The following is an 18752-nucleotide window of genomic DNA, read 5'->3' as shown; positions in this document are numbered from 1 at the left end:
ACTAGACAGTTGGGATTTTTGGAGAGTTGAGATATTTTTTCTAAACTGGTTTGACAGTAGTAGTAAAACATTTTCGTCCTCTTTTTTTGCCGTAATATATAGATGCATAATATTTAAATAATTAGAAATTCTTTTTTAAGCTGCATCAAAATCACGTCTTACCCCTCCATCACTCGCACCACAAAAAAATTACGCCATCACTCGCGTGTTAGATTTTATCTAACATATGGGTATAGATCAAATAAATGAGTCATTAGTACTTATTGGTTAAGTTTGTTGGCTGTTAACTCACAAAAAACGATAAACTTATATTTTTTTAAAACAAAACTGCAAAAAAAATCTACTAAGTAAACTAAAAAAATATACACATTACCCTAGAACAAAACAAATAACTTATCAACTTACAGTTAGTACAATAATGTTGGGTAAATCTGTTCTTCATTACAGGGCAAAAAGAACTTCTTAGTTTTATAGTGGGAGTTGTCCTTTGAGAAACTGATGGCTTTTCTCCGGTTATATTTCGAATCCTAAGTCTCAACTGAAAAGGCAGATTTGGGATATTGGAACGTTGTTGAAGATGGGACATTAAAAGTTGCTTGCCAAGCTCCGCAATGTACCTTCTTCGAGATGTTACAATATTAGTGTTATTGTTGTAAATTATTTGGCAGTTTATAGTTGAAATATTTAGTAGGCTGCAAAAAACAGCAATTGCTAAATGGAGTCACCGAGTATTCTGCCTTCATTTTATCAACAACATCCACCCCGCGTTTTGTGAGGTTGTAATTAGTAATAATCTCTGGCTTCATCATATGCTCTTTGGCGTTTTCGTCAATATAACCATCGCTGTGTAGTGTTGAAAGTAGTAGTACATTCTTATTTTTTTGGCAAATATGATACAAGTACATACTTGTTTCCATCGTCACCATATGCAAACGTACTACTACATAAAGGTCTTCCTTATACGTTTGTCAACACAGGGAAAATTTGTTGTTTGCTTTTACGCAAAGTACCTATCGTTGTTAAGCAATGATTGTTCAATAAAGAGTTGGCTAAGGGTACAGAGGAAAAGTAATTATCCGTAGTTACATTTCGACTGGTTCCACTTATGGGTCGTATAAGTCTTTTCTCTACACTAGATGCATCGGTGGGTAGTTGATATGGTCCTTCAGGTTATTTGCCGAAGTAAATTTCGAGATTTTGTGTGAAAAATGTTTTCAATTTCCAGCATTCTAATATTATTTTGGCGCTTTTTGCTTTTGCTTCTATCCCAGGTAAGTTTGTAACAATAATACAAGCTTTGGTCTTACCTTTAGGAGTTTGCTTCTTATGTTTCAACCATGGTGTTTTATCTTTGCCATAAAATCTTGGATAACCGTCATCTTGGCAGCTTTCTTCCATGGCATCTTCAGGATCACTGGGAGGATCTTGTGTGGACTGCTCAAAATCTGTACTGTGGATACTGTGTTTAGAACGAACATGACTTAAGTCCTTATTAGAATCTAGTTGTTCCACTTCGCTGTCTATCTCTTCATAACATTTTAGTAACTGGTTTTTGATTTTCTTGTCCGTATTTACCTGCAATAAAACAACATAGTGCTCATAATAACGGATGTTCAAGAATCTATAGGTATTTCACTAAAAATCTTACCTTTTATGATAATATTATAATTTTTCTTAAGTGATCTCTCTAAAAATCAACGCACGCCAACACTCGCGTAGTTAGATTTTTTCTAACGTTCAGACGAACGCGGTCGCTAGCGTGTTAGATTTGAACTAACAACAACTACTGCTTTTAGCTGTAAGATGAGATGTACTCCCACCATTATTTCACATAGTCTTATACGAGTCTTCATAGGAGTATTCCTGGTTGCACAACCCAAAAGAAGCAATATTTCGAAAACTATGACGAAATATTTAAAAATGTTAGATTTTTTCTAACGGTGCGAGTGATGGAGGGTTAAAAAATATGTAAAACACTATTTTTTCCAAAGAAATTCACCTCTGGCACTGCGATAATCCCATAAAATTTTTCTGTAAATCGGTGCGATGGGAATCATTTGTTACCAAGAATTAATATCTTTTTTCTCGTCAGATTATACTGTTCCAGATTGACTGAGTTTAATAAGAGGAAAAAGTAACGATTCCGGATATCATTTTCCGAATTTCCTTGATAAAATTTATTGCGGTAAATCATCCCGAGTTAAATTAATGATTTTCTTTCGCTGATTTATACGTTCCTAAATCGAATTGGTTTTGTAGTTGAATTCGCCCAAAGTTAGCACAATGGAATAGCTGTGGAAGCTTCTTTTTTAAGTATGATTTATTCTTTTATGTATGTTTTTGTACTTTATTAAGAAGGAAGCCAAATTAATTAATGTTACATTAATGGTTTACGTTATATATTATAGAAGTCACAATATATCTTTCCCTAGTTACTTTTTTACTGTACGAGTATTTCATTAAACATTATGAACTGAAAATAACTATTTATACACAATCACAGCCAAAAATATAGCATAGAGTAAAGTCTCTTTAATTACGATTATTATTATGCGATTTTAAAGTTGTGTGGTTTGTATTTTTTATTTATTTATTTTTTTATTTTACCATTAATGTGAGCAGGGGTCGCAAAACCCATATGCCCATGCGAATACAATGTTATATAGTGTGCAATTAAAAGGTTACATTGCAATAGTTACATATTAAGCACTAACTAACTAAATAAATATACAAAAACATAGGTAATAGCAAGTGTTTAGTACAAATTAAATGTTCAACTATGAAGAAGATGGTCATCCAGTTTATTTTTAAAAATATTGACAGATGGAGCATCTATGATTTCAGCCGGAAGGCTATTCCATATCGAGAACAATCGATTACAGATAAACAATTGTCTAGTTGTTGTTAAAGAAGTTTCCTTTTTAAACTTAAGTTTGTGGCCACGAAGACGATTGTCATTGTCTAGTATAAACATATCCCCCACATTTCCAAATTTGTATTTTACTATCCGAAACGTAATAATTAAATCGCCTCGAAGTCGACATTGTTCAAATGTAGTGAGATTTGTCATATTCAGTTTTTCTGTATACGTAGATCTTGAGCAACCAAAAGACATTCTAGTGCACTGCCGCTGTACGTTTTCGAGAATATTACGATCGCGCACTAATACCGGACACCAAACAGTTCCGTAATATTCCAGAACTGGACGAATGTACAGTTTATACAGATAAACTGAGCTCATAAATGGCACTTTCGCAAACGTTCTATTTAGTAGATATAATTTACTGTTACCTTTTTTAGAAATATGCCAAATTTGTTCCAACCAACATACATTGTTATTAATTATAACACCCAGATCATTATGTGATTTCACTGTTTTTAACAAGCGCCCATTAATAGAGTAAGGAAGATACGTATTATTTTTACCAATGTAAAGAACTACACATTTGTCGACATTAAGAGGCAGCATTCAAGTAGAACACCATTCCGATACGCAATCAAGGTCATCTTGTAGTAACTGGAAATTTACGAAGGGATCGGAAAATAGCTTCGTATCATCTGCATAGAAAGCTTTGCTGCATTTAATGTGAAATTGTAGATCACTTGAGTATGCTATGAATAAAAGTGGACCCAAAACTGATCCTTACGGTACCCCACTTAAAGCCGTTCTCTCAACCGAGAAAGAGTCCCCAACTCTAACACAAAAGTTTCTATCTGTTAAATACGCTTCAATCCATCTCAGTAATTGACCACGGATACCAAGGTGTTCCAATTTATGTAATAGTCTTCGCTTGGGAACTCGATCAAAAATTTTAGCAAAATCAAGGTAAATAATGTCTACCGGGGCTTTTCTATCTAATGCTCTTGACCATTCATTGACACACCAAAGAAGATTTGTTATTGTAGAACGTCCTTTGACAAAACCATGCTGCTGTTCTGATACAACCAGTTCAGTTTGCAGCAAAATCAGAAATTGTCTCGGCAATAATAGATTCCATTATCTTAGATATTATAGATGTTAAGCTGGTATAGCTGATAAGCTGGTACGGACATGTCAGAAGAGCAGACCAAAATCGGTGGATAAATAGAATAACAGAGTGGAGCCCGATAGGAAGAAGAAAGATAGGCAGACCCCGAAGATCTTTCAGAGATGAAGTGGACGAAGCAATGAGTAGAAGAAACCTACAGGAAGGGGACTGGCTAAACAAGAAAAATTGGAGAAAACGGTTGAGTGAAGGAATACAGTGAAAACTGTGGAAATCCTTGTATATATATATAAGCTGATAGGACGATAGTTATTAGGATTCAATTTGTTCCTTTTTTTAAAAATCGGTGTTACAGATGCGGTTTTCCCTATAGGAGGTAAAATATATGTGGTAAATGATAAGGACATAATCACATATAGTGGGTAAGCTAAAGCATCAGAACATTTCTTAACAAAAATAAAGATATTAAGTCAAGACCAGGAGACGAATTATTTTTTAGGCTTTGAAGATGATGTTTACCTTTTTTAGTAATAATGTTTATATTTTCAAGGGAAAAAGAAACTCGTGACAAAGTAATATTAGGCAACTAATGATTAGTGGGTTCGACAGAGAAAATCTTAGAGAAAGTATTGGCGAGGACTTCGGCATTCTCATAGTTACTTTGGGATATATCCCCATTATCATTTTCCAGTAAGGGTATAGAAACTTTTGTTGTCAACGAAGATCTAATATACTTTACAATGTACAATTTTTTACAATTATTACTAACGGCTATACTCTCTTCGTAGGCAACATGAGCTTCATGTAGAGATTTCTTTAAATTCTTGGCAAAGTCTCGATGAATTATTAAATCCTCTATGCGATTTGTACGTCTTTATTTGTTTCACAACTTTCTTTTATACTTGATCAGATACATTAATTCCCCATGAATCCAAGGTTTTATGTTATTTTTGTGAATGGTTTTTTAAAGGTATTTTGGTTTTTGCAGAAATTAATAACGTGTAAGAACTTATCCCAGAATACAACTGGATTCCTTATGTCGCCGAAAACATCATTCCAATCAATATAAGCCAGTTTGCGACTTGCATTTTCAAAATCAATTATTTCGTATACTGTTGAGTACAGTACTGTAAGTTAAACCATCCAAAAATTTCTTTGATTTTATCCAAAAATTTCTTTTATTAACTATTATAATTAAATATTAACTATTCACATCAAGATGTCAGTAAAAGTGAGCGTTTGCAATTCCGGGATTTTCTTGTTACATGATGTCCCTATTATTTAAAATTTTGCTGATTCTAAGTTGCAGTATAATAAGCAGCATGGTTTTCGGATTGAAATGTTTCAAGTGAGTTATAGTAAAGTTTTATTTGTCATGAGGAAAGGTTTTTGCCATCTCAATAAGTCCAATTTTTTTTTCATTTCTGTTTTTAAGATTTTAGAAAAAAAAGAAATTAATTTCGTTGAAAACGAAAATTGAAATTTTAGAGCGCTTAGAAAAACAAGAAGGATCTACGGCAATTGTAAAGCATTTTAATTTAGGCGAATCAACTGAAGGAGCAATTAAAAAGAATAAAGTTGCTATAAGGAGATCTATAATTTCAGGTACAAAATTCAAATCAGCGCAAAATTTTTATCTTACTCAAGGAATGCATTATTAGAAAGAACAGAAAGAGCCGTCACAATTTGGATTGAGGAACTATGTAAAGCTCTTCAGTTTACTTCCAATTCTCAAGGTAGTAAAAATTTTTCAGCTAGCAAATAATGGCTAATCAGGTTTATAAAGAGAAATGCATTTCATAATATCAATATTACAGGAGACAATGCTACAGAAGAAGAAGCAGCAGCAAAAATATTTCCATAGGAGCTGGCGAAAATAATTAAAGATGGAGACTATTGTGCTGATCAAGTGAGCCGTCTAGTTTCAAAACCAGATGCATCTATTTTTTTCAGATTTTATTTTTGTGTTATTTTTATTGAGTTAAAATACGGATCAATATGTGTGCTAAGTAAAAATGTTCAAAACCATGTACATCCTATTCGAATTAATTAATTAAGGTTGGTTTCAAAACCAGGTAAGTCACAAAGTTTGCAACAAAACCAGGTAGATCCGCTCAGGGGAGGGCTTTCAGACGCAGAGCAGAGATCGTGCGCGAACCTAGCGTAGCTTTCCGTTGTGTGGTTATTGATGCTTTGTTACTGTTATTGAGACAAGACCCCTTAATAAAACGGCCTGGTTAGTAACGTGGTCGATACAGAATATCTGCAGGATTCAACGATAAAGCCACATTTCAAAAGCCTCAATTTTCTTACAGGTAGCGTCTGTGAGAGTCCACGACTCAACTCTGTACAACAGTATAGAAAAGATATAACATCGTAGCAATCTGATGGGTATTGATAAATTATGGCAGTTAAATAGCTTAGCCATTTTTTGAAATGCAGATCTTGCTCTCTCTATCCTACGTTTGATTTCGGCTTCATAACTGTCAGCGAACACCACAATTCATCGTTAATTCGCATTCCAAATTTAACATCCTCTACAGCTTCTCAAAAGTTTTCCTTAAAGTATATATTGTACAGCAAGGATTATAGTATACATCCCTGTCGGAATCCACGTTTGATTTTGTTATCGAATTCTCCTGCCTCTATACGGATAGACGATGTTTGATTTGTGAAATTTATAAAGATTCGAAATTTACACTGGATATGATCAAAAGAAACTAATACAGATGATAAGACTAGTAAGTAGAAGATCAAATAGAAGACTTAAACAAAAGATGTATGGAACAAGTAGAAGATTTGGAAACTACAAGGATTACCAACTAAAAAAAACAAAGCATGGAACATATTAGAATAGCGGAAATAATCTGCTTTTAATTTTTAAAAAGTTATGTTTATTAAAAGTATTTAACTATACATAAAATTATCTAATATAAATTTATATATAGGTAGAGCGCGGAAATCTCAAATAAAGTAGTTCCAATTTTACAATTGTTTACTTCCAATTATACTTTTTGATTTATTATTTTGATTATGAGATTTATCTAAGTGACTTATTTTGTTTCAGAGAGTTGAAGATAGCCTGTACAAATGCCTTAGCGGGGATAAAATTCACACAAGAAATTGGCGTTGAAAAAGTGGACAAATCATTAGTTGCAAATTTCGAAATTCTCAATTTAGTTCCAGAGCCTAGTATATACGCTAATAAATCTGAAACAGGTAAGTACTTTTACATTAAAATCTCTGTAATCTATCTTCTTCTTCAAGTGCCATCTCCGCGGTGGAGGTCGGCAATCATCATAGCTATTCGGACTTTTGAGACAGCTGCTCTGAAAAGTTCATTTGATGTACATCCGTACCACTTTCTCAGGTTGCGCAACCATGGCATTCTACACCTTCCTATGCTTCTCTTTCCTTGAATCTTTCCCTGCATAATCAGTTGGAGCAAGGTGTATTTCTTTCCACGTGTAATATGTCCGAGATATTCCAATTTTCTTATTTTAATTGTTAAAATTTCTATTTCTTTATTCATCCTTCTCAGAACCTCTTTGTTTGTGACGTGTTCTGTCCACGATATTTTCATAATTCTTTTATATACCCACAGCTCGAATGATTTCAGTTTTTTCATTGATGTCGCATTCAAGATCCAAGATTCTGTAATCTGTACACTATGAATATTGTAACGATTATACTATCTTTATTCACAATCTCTTAATTTATTATTAAAATGTGCTAATACTTAATTTATTTATTTATTAATTTATACTATATAATGTGTTACAGACTTTTACACTTCTAATCGACAAAAGAAACACAATATTAATTTATTTACTAGCTTATGCGATACAACAGTTTATTTTACTCTGACAAAGATCTTAAAAATCTAACTCCTTTGTATTTATACGGTTCGACTCTGCACCGTATAGTTACTCTTAGAACTTCATCCAAACCCTCTAAAGACCAGTTCTTTTTCTCGGTTTTTCGGCCAGTTTCTGGCGACGCGGCGTCTGCGTCCGATGTTAGATTCGAAGACAGTGGCGTAACGATATACATACTATATGCATTAATTGCAATATCTTACAGTATTCAGATAATTTCTGTTCTGTACTGTCAACAATTTTTAGCCACATTAATATAATAATGGGTATTATTTGTAATGGAAAAGTAATTTTTTAATCAAAGATTTGAATTTACTACTGATAATTTCTACGTTTTTATCGCCCTTATCGCAGAGAGGTAGACAGTGAAAGGGGGAGGAAAGAAAGATATTGGAAAATAGAGCGGAAGATGGAGGAACTATTTGGCAGAGGACTTAAGAGGAAAAGATGGGTGGCAAAGAAGAGTCAGGAACAACGAATCATGAAAAAGGATAAACTGAGGAAGAAGAAAGTTAAGTGTTATCACAAATTTAAATTTGTTTAAGACTAAATCAGTACTATATTGTTAATGTTAATGCAATAACTTTGTAGATATGGCTTAGTGACAGGTGTTGTAAATAGGACTTAATACACAAAATGTTAGGTTTTATGCTAAAAGTTGAGACTGTGATAAATCTGAAATATTGGTGTACTTACATCAATAAAAATATTACTGTTAACTGCAACACTGTAACACTGCCGTGCTACAATGATATATACAAGGCCTGAATCGCTCACTGTCGAAGAGAATTGGGCGGGGTTTTCTTTTAAACATATAGAAACTATATCGTATCTTAAATTCAAGCACAATTAGATAATATGAAATTATAATTTATTATTGGACGCCACCCCTGGTTTATCCTCGAAGGGGAAGAGCAAAAAAAAATTAAGATTTATTGAAAGTTTACAAGAAAACTATTCTTTATTATTTCTTAGTAATGAACAAAAAGAAAACATTAAAAGTTACGTCATCCCAAAGGGATTCCAAAATATTATTTTATGTTAACATTATCATAAACAAAAAATCTTTGTATCGTATTAAATTAAGAATTGGTTATAAAGGAAATGAATGTATATATATATATATATATATATATATATATATATATATATATATTAACCCCAAATTTCGAAATTTGTTTACATTGAAAATAATATAGTTATTTATCAACTAGGAATAGTGAAGAAAATAAACCTTTAAATACTACTAAATTAGAACACTTCACTATATTTTCATTTTTTTTTGAGTTCATAATCATTTCTGTTGTCTTGAAAGTAGGTATAATAAAAATTGGTACAACCTTAATCTGCTCTGTTTCTCTTCTTATTTAATCAGCCACCAAATAAACCATTGATTTGGCTACACCCGATATTAATCCACCACCATCCTAGATAAGAGGGGTTAGGTATTCCATAAAAAGATACCGCTACTGGGCCATGATCTGGAATAACTCCATAGCAATATTATCTTGCGACAATGTATTAGAAATATAATATCAGCATTATAGCCTCTCCAATAAGGGTCTAAAAAAAATAAATATTTATCTGAAATATGAACAAGAAAAGGATTGCTTAGCTCACCTCTGAATTGAGACCCACTTTGGAAACACGTCTTAACGGTTGGACGTTCTTAACAGGAAAGAGCGAAGCGCTATCATGGCGCCTGATTCTGGAAATTGGGCGTGAGTGACAAGTTGATGAATAGGCTCATCTACCGGATATATTTGGGAATTACAGAAGAATCCTTGAGTCGGCTACAGGTAGGTACTTGACAGATAGATGGGGTTAGAAGTTTTATTTAAAAAAAAATTATCGAAATTTATAATGATTTTCTTTTAAATCTTTTGAAACGGTTACAACACTGTATAACTATCAATATTTTATTAACTGTTTAGCTATCTGAAAAGGCGGTAAACTTGTGAAGTATTTAAAATCCTTTTATTACTTCCTTTTTATATTAACAAATATTATACACCAGTCATCCACAGCCGACCCAAGAAAATTCAACAGGAAAGGAAAATAATAAAGTCGCGAAACTTTAAGATTTTCCTGCTTTTGAAATATTTCGCAATAAAAAAATAAAATTAGAATAAATTTTTAAAATTAAATAAAGAAAATCTTACGGAACGATGGACGCACCATCTCTGGAGGATATGAGCGACGAAGTTGTGGAACGTTAGGTAAATAGCTTTTCCTCGGTCCCTTCTCTAGAGACACGAGCAGGGGTTAACTACCAATTTTATTTAACATTTTTTTAAATTAAAGGGCGATATATTTCTCACAACCCGCTAGTGTCTACTATGTGTATAAAATATTTCAAAATAATTTATTATAATCGTATTATATATAAAAAACTTAAAAGTTGTATTAGATTTATACATACGACATTGCTTTAACACGTTCGCACCTGACTACCACTATACTGGTAGTTCGAGTTTTCCGTAATATACTGACTACTACTTTACTGGCTCACAGCTCTACTAATTTCAATGCTTTATATATTCACACAGACCAGGAGTAAAGGAACGAGATGTAGACGCCGTATTGTATGTAGTCTCTAATATTGTAATCTTTGCCAGTATACTGGTAGTTCGTTCCTAAACAATTTTATTGGCACATTTAGAGCACGTGATAATTTTAAGGTTATATGGTGATATTGGTGAATTTTATTGATGAAATATGGATAATACAAATATTCCAGGGTAAGAAATATTAAATATCATTTATAAAATAAGTCATAATAGTGCTAGTAATAAAACAAAATAATTTTGGTCTAATATTTTAGTGTTATTTAGTTACTGAATAATTAAAAGCACTTGTGCAACTAATTCCACTTTTGATAATTTTTTTATTATTTTTTTAGATGATTTTACTTTAAATGTAGTTGATTGTATGAACTTAAACCTCTCACTCTTAAGTTAAATTTAGCATTCTTAAATTTTGTTCACTTTATTTAGTTACAAGATTTTTTTTATTGCCCCATTATAAACACTTGAATATTTCTTGGACGAATAAATAATATTGAAATGTTTTGATTGTTCTTAAAAGTATTATAAAATTTAGATGAAAAATAAAGTTATGTACAGAGTAGTTCAATAGTTTGTCCATTATTAATTGTTTTCTTTTTGTTTTAGCCCAAGTGGTATGAAAAAACCTAGACTTTCAAAGTATGCTAGCAATCGCCCGTTAACAGAACAAGAATTACAGATTGAAGCAAATAAAATAGAGGCAGAATGTTTCGATAGTCTCCCAGAAAATCTTAATGAGTCCGAAGACGATTTTTCTGACGATGATTTTGTAGTTGATAAAACTTATCTTAGCGAAACTAGTGTAAATAGTTCTGAAGATACAGAGTCCGATCAAAGTGAATCTGGGAATGAACAACATTTTGATCTAACAGATGAACCACATATTTGCCATAATAAGACAACAATTACCACTATGACACAGAAAAAATCTACAAAATACATTTCAGATGAACATTATGGTTGGGGCGAAGTAAAAGAAGATGTAACAGAATTTGATTTTACTGGAATATCGTCTATCAATGTAAATATTCCGGCCAATGCAAAACCCATAGATTATTTTAATGTGCTTTTCGACAACGATATAATCAACACAATTGTATGTGAAACTAATAGACGACCCACTGTATCCACATCTACAACACTTCAACGAAAAAGAAGTGTATGGAAAGAAGTTTCTAATGAGGAAATCAAAAAATTCCTAGGTTTGTGTGTTTTGGGAGGCATCGTAAAATTTCCTTCCCTTGCCAAACACTGGAGCAGGGAAAGTATTTACTACCACCCTGTTTTTGGAAAAACTATGGCCCGCGATAGATTTCTAGAGATTTTAAAAATGCTACAATTCGTAGACCATACTGATGTTAATACTGAGGACCGTCTTTACAAGATTCGGACTATTTTAAACGCAGTTCTAAAAAATATACAAAATTGTCTATACCCTAATAGAGAGCTCTCTATTGATGAGGCCATGATCTTGTGGCGTGGTCGTCTCATCTTTCGACAATACATAGCCAGTAAACGTCACAAGTATGGGATTAAACTATACGAACTCACTACACACGATAGATATATATTAAATATTATTGTATATACCGGAAGAGGTACCTTAAAAACGGCGGATATTGTCAAAGAGTTGACGAAGGATTATTTCGGAAAAGGTCATGTTTTATACATGGATAATTTCTACAACAGCGTAGGATTGGCGGAAGCCCTATTCAAGGAAAAGACACACGTTGTTGGAACTCTACGAGAAGACAGAACTGGAAACCCCAAGGACATGTTAAAAAAGAAGCTAAAGAAAGGAGATGCTGTATGGAAACGTAAAGGGCCCGTATTGGTTACTAAATGGAAAGATAAGCGTGATGTCAGAATGATCAGCACAAAGCATAAGCACGTTATGACTGAGGTTGTTTGTAAACGAGGTGCTACGAAAATTAACCCCGATTGCGTGCTTGACTACAATAAGCACATGTCTGGGATAGATCGAGCAGACCAGTTGTCTGTTGTCATATTACTCAGTTGTCATATTACTCGGTACCAAAAAAAACACTTCGGTGGTATAGAAAATTGTTTTTCCATCTATTAGACATATGCATTTGGAACAGCTTTTACATCTACAAGAGAGCATCGAATAAGAAAACTTCTTTTTTGCAATTTCGTGAGAGCATAGTAATGGACCTTATCGACAATAACAAAGCTATTCAGGTACAAACAACTGCAAACAATATGCATTACCCAGAACAAGTTTCTGTCACGGAAAAAAAGTGGTATGTTACGGTGCCGATATTGTACTAAGCAAAATGCCCGCAAAAGGTCCCGTTATTATTATCTCAGCTGCCCCGACTCACCAGGACTATGCATAGTTCCTTGCTACAAATTGTTCCATACACAAGTCAAACAATAAATTTATTTCTTATAGTTTTAAGTTTAGAATGATAATTATGTTTCTTTTGTAATAAAAAAAAAATGATAAAATTGATAAGAGAAATTTTTTTCCCAATTATACAGCGATTATTGTTGTTTATTTTGTCTAGATTAGCCTGCCAGTATACTGGTATTTAGTATATAGTTAAAAACGTACATCTATATCCTGACTACCAGTATACTGACAGGCAAAGGAAACCAAAAAAAAATGTTTTAATATCTATATACTAATCCATATGTCCGAGTTTTAATCCAATATTCCTGTTTTTTACCTAAAAACCCATATCCGTTTCTGAGGAACGTCTAGTATCAATAGGTTAGGTGCGAACGTGTTAACTTTATTCGTCGTTGACTGAATTTTTTACAAAACTGTTAATGAAGTCATTTTCAAATACTACAACTTGCATCCATCCATCCATTGTTCCTGGAAAACCTGTGCCTTCTGGTGTACGTCATTGATCCCAAATATTTTTACCTTTTTAATGCGGTAACTGTTTTTCATATGCACTAAGTGTTGATAAGACTATATATTCTTGTGATGTATATATTCTTGTGATAAATATCTATATATTCTTCTGATGATCTGCTCGTAGATCTTGTGCGTGGCTTACCTTTGACACCTACTACTTTGCTTCTGAAATGATCTTCATAGAAACTAGTCTCATGGCAACTAAAAATCAAATGGAGTTTATCTGCTTTACCTAATTCTTGAATAGCATCCTGCAGTAATTTAAAATATCCTTTAATTTTATTATAAATGTATCCCACGATTTCTTGCGAGCAATTTCTACCGCCTAGGGTTTCTTTACAGGCAAGTTATGTCTTATTATAAAAGAAATCGTTTTTTTTATATTTTTTCTCTTTGTTATTAGTGTTTATCGCTAAGATTTTCTTCGTTAACAAGTAAATTCGGTCAAGAATGCGCTATAATGTTTTAAGTTATTCAAATTTAGGTTTTTTTTATTTGTACGTTTTTTTATTATTTTCATATTCATATCTTACAATCATAAAATTTTATACTAAATATTATGTGGGTATGTTTTAATATAATAAAAGTTCAATAAATTCATACTATCTAAAACATTACGCCATATTCATACCTTATAAAAAATCCAATAAATTTTCCTTATACAACATCATTTTCAAAAAAAAATATAGAAAAAAAAACAAGAAGAGGCATTATGGTTTTTAATATCAACTTTGCCAAGAAAACAAGCATTACCGTTCTCTGGAATTTTGCGAAAATGACAATTTCTGAGAGATAAACAAGTCTACAAGGTACTTTTTAGTCCTTTTCAAGGGGCGACAACAGCTAATAAATATTGCTACAATATACAGATTCGGCTTTAGGGGTTTTTGTGTACTCAATATACAGAAAGTAAGTTGACAGAAACAAGCGGAAAAATTAAGTGTTTACAATTTTATCGCATTAAAAACAAGTAAATGGTTTGACAAGGAGTACCAAGAAGCAGCATATAACAAAAATAAAGCATACATAAAGACAAATCAAGCAAGATGCAGAACAGGAGCAGTGGAGGAATACTGGATTTTAAAAAGAGAAAAAAAATTACATAGAGGAACAAAGAGACCATTTGAGGAAAAGCAGTTAGAAGGTATAGAAGGGCTTAGAAATCAAAACGAAATTCGAAACTTCTACAGAAATCTAAACAAAATTAACAAAGAGCTTTAAGTAATAATAGGAAGCTTTAAAAATGCAACTATTCGTAATGATACGGCCTCAATCTTGAATAAATGGGTTGAATTCTTCCACGCAAAATTTAACGATCGTCATATCGAAAAATCCGATGTCACCCTAGTAGATGGTGGAAAAGGGCACGATCGTGGACGTGACGGCCGGTGTCCCTCAGGGATCTGTTTTGGGCATGACACTATGGAATTTGGCATATTTCGCATTCGCGGATGACCTCACTGTACCGGTAGTGGCCCAGATCTCAATACAGGCAGCGTGGTAAAGAAATGGATGACGCGATTGAGGAGTGTTATAGAACGTTATTTTTTTATATCTGCTTTATTCATTTTCTTGTGTAGGATAATGGTTACGGATTCTTTCCAGTTTGGGATTCTTTTTTCTTTTAAAATCTTGTTAAAAAGGGGATTTCAGCATTTCTACAGTTATTCCATCTTTTCCAGGTGATTTGTTGTTTTTTATTTCTTTTAATGCCATTTTTATTTCTGATTTGCTTATTTCTGGTTGTAGCTCTAAGGTAATATTTTTTGACAGTTGGAGTCATACGTCGCCATGTTACCAAATCCACTGGTAACTTTAACATCATAGAACGTATCACCATATAATGTAAACCAAATTAAAAAAAAACAATTTTAACGGGTTTTTAGCCACATATTTAGTGGCTCAATACATGTATACCCACCTAGTGCACTGATGATGGAATATGGATTCCGAAAACGTTTTGTGATATAGCCCAATTGGGTTTTTTTTAAATTATATACCTTTTATAAAGGATTTTTAATAAAAATTTTTGACATTTTTTATTTTAGCCTTAAGTTGGTTTTTAAATTCTTCTGGTGGTTCCTTTTTTGTTTTATATAATTCTGAGTAGAAATGGTGGATTATATTTATGATGTCATCTTTAATGTTTGTTTCTACTCCGTTTAAATCTTTAATTTTGTTTATTTCACACTTACCTAATTTTGGTCTTCTTCTTCTTCTTTAGGTGCCGTCTTCTCAGCGAAGGTTGGCGATGACCTCTGCCAAGTCTTCCCTATTTTGGGCTTTCCTTATTAAACTTTGAAAGTCTAATCCTGTCCAATCTTTGGTGTTGCGCAGCCAGGTCATTTGTCGTCTATCCGGGCCGCGTCTGCCTTCTATTTTCCCTTCTATAATAAGCTGATTTCATATTTTTTCATATTTTTGTTGTTCTGTACTACTTCTTCTATTTTTATTTCTTGTTTTTTTCTCTTATTTTCTTTTATCATTCTGCTTATTGTTTTATTGATATCTACATATTCTATAGATTTTCTTTTGCCTTCTTCATTCAGCTTCCTTCTTTTATCCATAAGCTTCTTTGTTTCTGTTGATATATAGTTGTTTTCCTGATGTATTCATGGCTGCTGTAAGTATGTTGTCTATTTCGTCAATATCTTTATCATCACTGTCTTTACTAATACCGAACTAGGGATATTAAAAATCAGAAGATGTCAGCAGGTCACCAGAAACCAAACAGAATGTGCGACGAATCTTAGTGCAGGCTTGGAGGATGATGGCGATGGTGAATTTTTTCTAAGAGCTGTTAACAAACCCATGAGGCCCTTGATGATTACTAACATCCAGAGCGGATAAGATACTAAAGGAGAGTATTTCCTGTACATTGACAGATATAACGAAAGTGTTAAACATATTTAAGCTGTCATATGAATACGAACCTGAATAAAAATTTATTGTAAATTTTTAATTGTGTAAAAAATCTAAACAAGGTGCTTTCCTACATCAAGTCTACGCATGGATGGTCTATTTAATAGTGTATATCCAGTTAAGGCTGCCAAATTGCTTCGTTCATAATTTTATTGTAAAATACAGTAAGTAAATATTTTACCAAATAAAAAAAGAAATGTAATTACTTACATAGTATAATAATAAAAGAGTTTATTAAGTTCACTAAATATGCAAAAAGCAAAGTTTTAAAACTAAGATAGAGCTCCATAAAATAGAATTATGTAAAATATTTAACTAACAACTTCCTTTCCCGACACCAGCTCTGGACACAAAAGCATCTCGAGAACTCGGTTGTACGTTTCCAGAAATTGCATGTTGTCTCAGTAATTTTATTAGTACGGAAAAGCGAGAGAAAAGAATATTTCCGGCGAGTTCATTACGGTGTCATCAGTGGCAAAAAATATTGATTCAATTTTATCTTACAGCTTGTTAAAGACGACCTTAATTGAATGCTGGTCAATAAGGTGGAACCGATTCGAATGGTGTTAAATGATGGGACTTTAATAATTATAAAAAAATTGATAAAAAATGTTTTAAAAAGTATTTAAATTTACCTTTAAAGGTGCATTTAAGAAATGTTGTAAGAATATTGATAATACTAATTAAGAGTAAAAACGATTGGAATTTCTATACAGGATGTCTGTTCTAGATCTACACCAAAACAGAGAACACATTGGGTATCTAGATAAAACCTTCAAAGATTATGATAAATGAGTCTGGAGCAATTGATTTACAACTAAAGCAAAAGCATTTGCTACACCTTGAGCAAATACTTTAAAATAGCTTAGATTATATATATAAAGGCTTGCATTTGCTAAAGACTTACTTCAAAAGCTCCATTTATTTGAATATACTTACAGTGGTCACTTCACGTCTGGAGAAATAACAAGTGTGAGTGGAAGAGTCGTAAAAGATTACAAAAAAAACGTAGAAGCTTCTTCTCTTCTTTTGGTACCTATTCGATTCGAATATTGGCGATTATTCTGACTATAATTATTTTATTAACTTATGTTTTAACTAGAGATCAAGTAGTTGTTGTGGAGAACCATTTCCTTAGGTTTTTAACCATGATATTCTTCTTCCAATTCCTCGCTTTCCATATACTTTGCCTTGAAAAATTATTTTCAAGAATCTGTATTTAGTGCCATTTCTCATTAGGTGTCCGAAATATTCTAACTTTCTTATTTAAATCGTATACATCACTTCTCTTTCTTTCTTTATTCTTCGTAGTACAGTCTCGTTGGTTATCTTGTCCTGCCATGATATTCTTAGGATTCTTCTGTATAGCCTTATCTCAAAGGCTTCAAGTTTTTTCTCCATCGCTTCAGTGAGTGTCTTGGATTCAACTCCGTGGTATAATATCGAGAAGATATAACATCTTAGGAGCCTTACTTTTATCTCCAGATTAGGGTTGTGGCTTTTAAAGAGTTTGGCCATGTTGTTGAAAGTACTCCTAGCCTTTTCTATTCTACATTTTACTTTTTGTGAGTGATCCCATCATTACTTTACTATTGTTCCAACATAGGTAAACTGTTTTACTCGGTCCACTGCTGTATTCTTGATAAGCAGTTGGACGTCTCTAATTTTATTTTTGCTGATGTCCATAAATGTAGTTTTTGATATGTTTACTTGTAGTCCAAATCTTTCACTTATTTCATTTACTTTGTTTATTAGCTGCTGTTAACTGTTTAAATTGTCTGCAAAAATAACGATGTCATCTGCATAGCGGGTGTTGTTTAGGCGTTCTCCATTTAAGAGGATTCCATGTTCGCAATGTTTTAAGGCTTCACTAAATATTTCCCCTAAATATAGGCTAAATAATAAAGGTAAAAGTAAACATCCTTCTTTAACGCCTCGATCTGTATCGCTTCCGTCGGTTCATCTCCAAGATTTGCTCTTATTGTGGCTAATTAATTCCAGTCTAAATTTTGTATTATACGCCGGTCTTTATTATCTATTTGAGGTTTTGTTGGAACATCCATCATTTTTCGGTGTCATTTTTTGGTGTCGTAGAAACTTAACCAAATAGTTTTAGAATTGTGGGCAAAACTTGGCCACTGAAACAGAAGATAATTTGTTCGCACATCAGTGATAAGAGCGATAGTTACATATAGTTTAGTACTTTATTGAAAAAAAGACAGCTTTGCAATATTGTGTGACTTCTTTTGCCAGTCTACAAAAAAAAGCGCTTCTAGATCCGACAATAACCTTTAGTAGTATAGGAATAGCATTTCCACAGGCTTTTATAGGTCTCCCCTCGCTGGAAAAATATATTTCAGCGGTAGTTTTTATGACCATCATGACACTTAAAGCAAACAATACTTGAAGGTTAAATTATGAATTATATCATCATCATTTGTCATACAAATACCACTGGAATTATACTTTAGGAATCCATCTTTCAGATAAATCCAAATATTATGACACC

At 32.7% G+C, this 18752-nt stretch overlaps 1 protein-coding gene across 1 annotated transcript in view; it reads left to right on the top strand.

Moving 5' to 3' along the window:
- LOC140436452 (uncharacterized) overlaps positions 1-18752 on the top strand; it is a 508405-nt gene that overhangs the window by 328205 nt on the left and 161448 nt on the right. The window contains exon 6 of the mRNA XM_072525289.1: positions 7054-7205. Coding sequence (XP_072381390.1) covers positions 7054-7205 — 152 coding nt within the window. The remainder of the gene's footprint in view (positions 1-7053; positions 7206-18752) is intronic.

Source organism: Diabrotica undecimpunctata, chromosome 3 (assembly GCF_040954645.1).
Source record: "Diabrotica undecimpunctata isolate CICGRU chromosome 3, icDiaUnde3, whole genome shotgun sequence".
Taxonomy (NCBI): domain Eukaryota; kingdom Metazoa; phylum Arthropoda; class Insecta; order Coleoptera; family Chrysomelidae; genus Diabrotica; species Diabrotica undecimpunctata.
The sequence above is the reverse complement of the archived record's forward strand: the minus strand, read 5'-3'. Positions and strand labels throughout refer to the sequence as shown.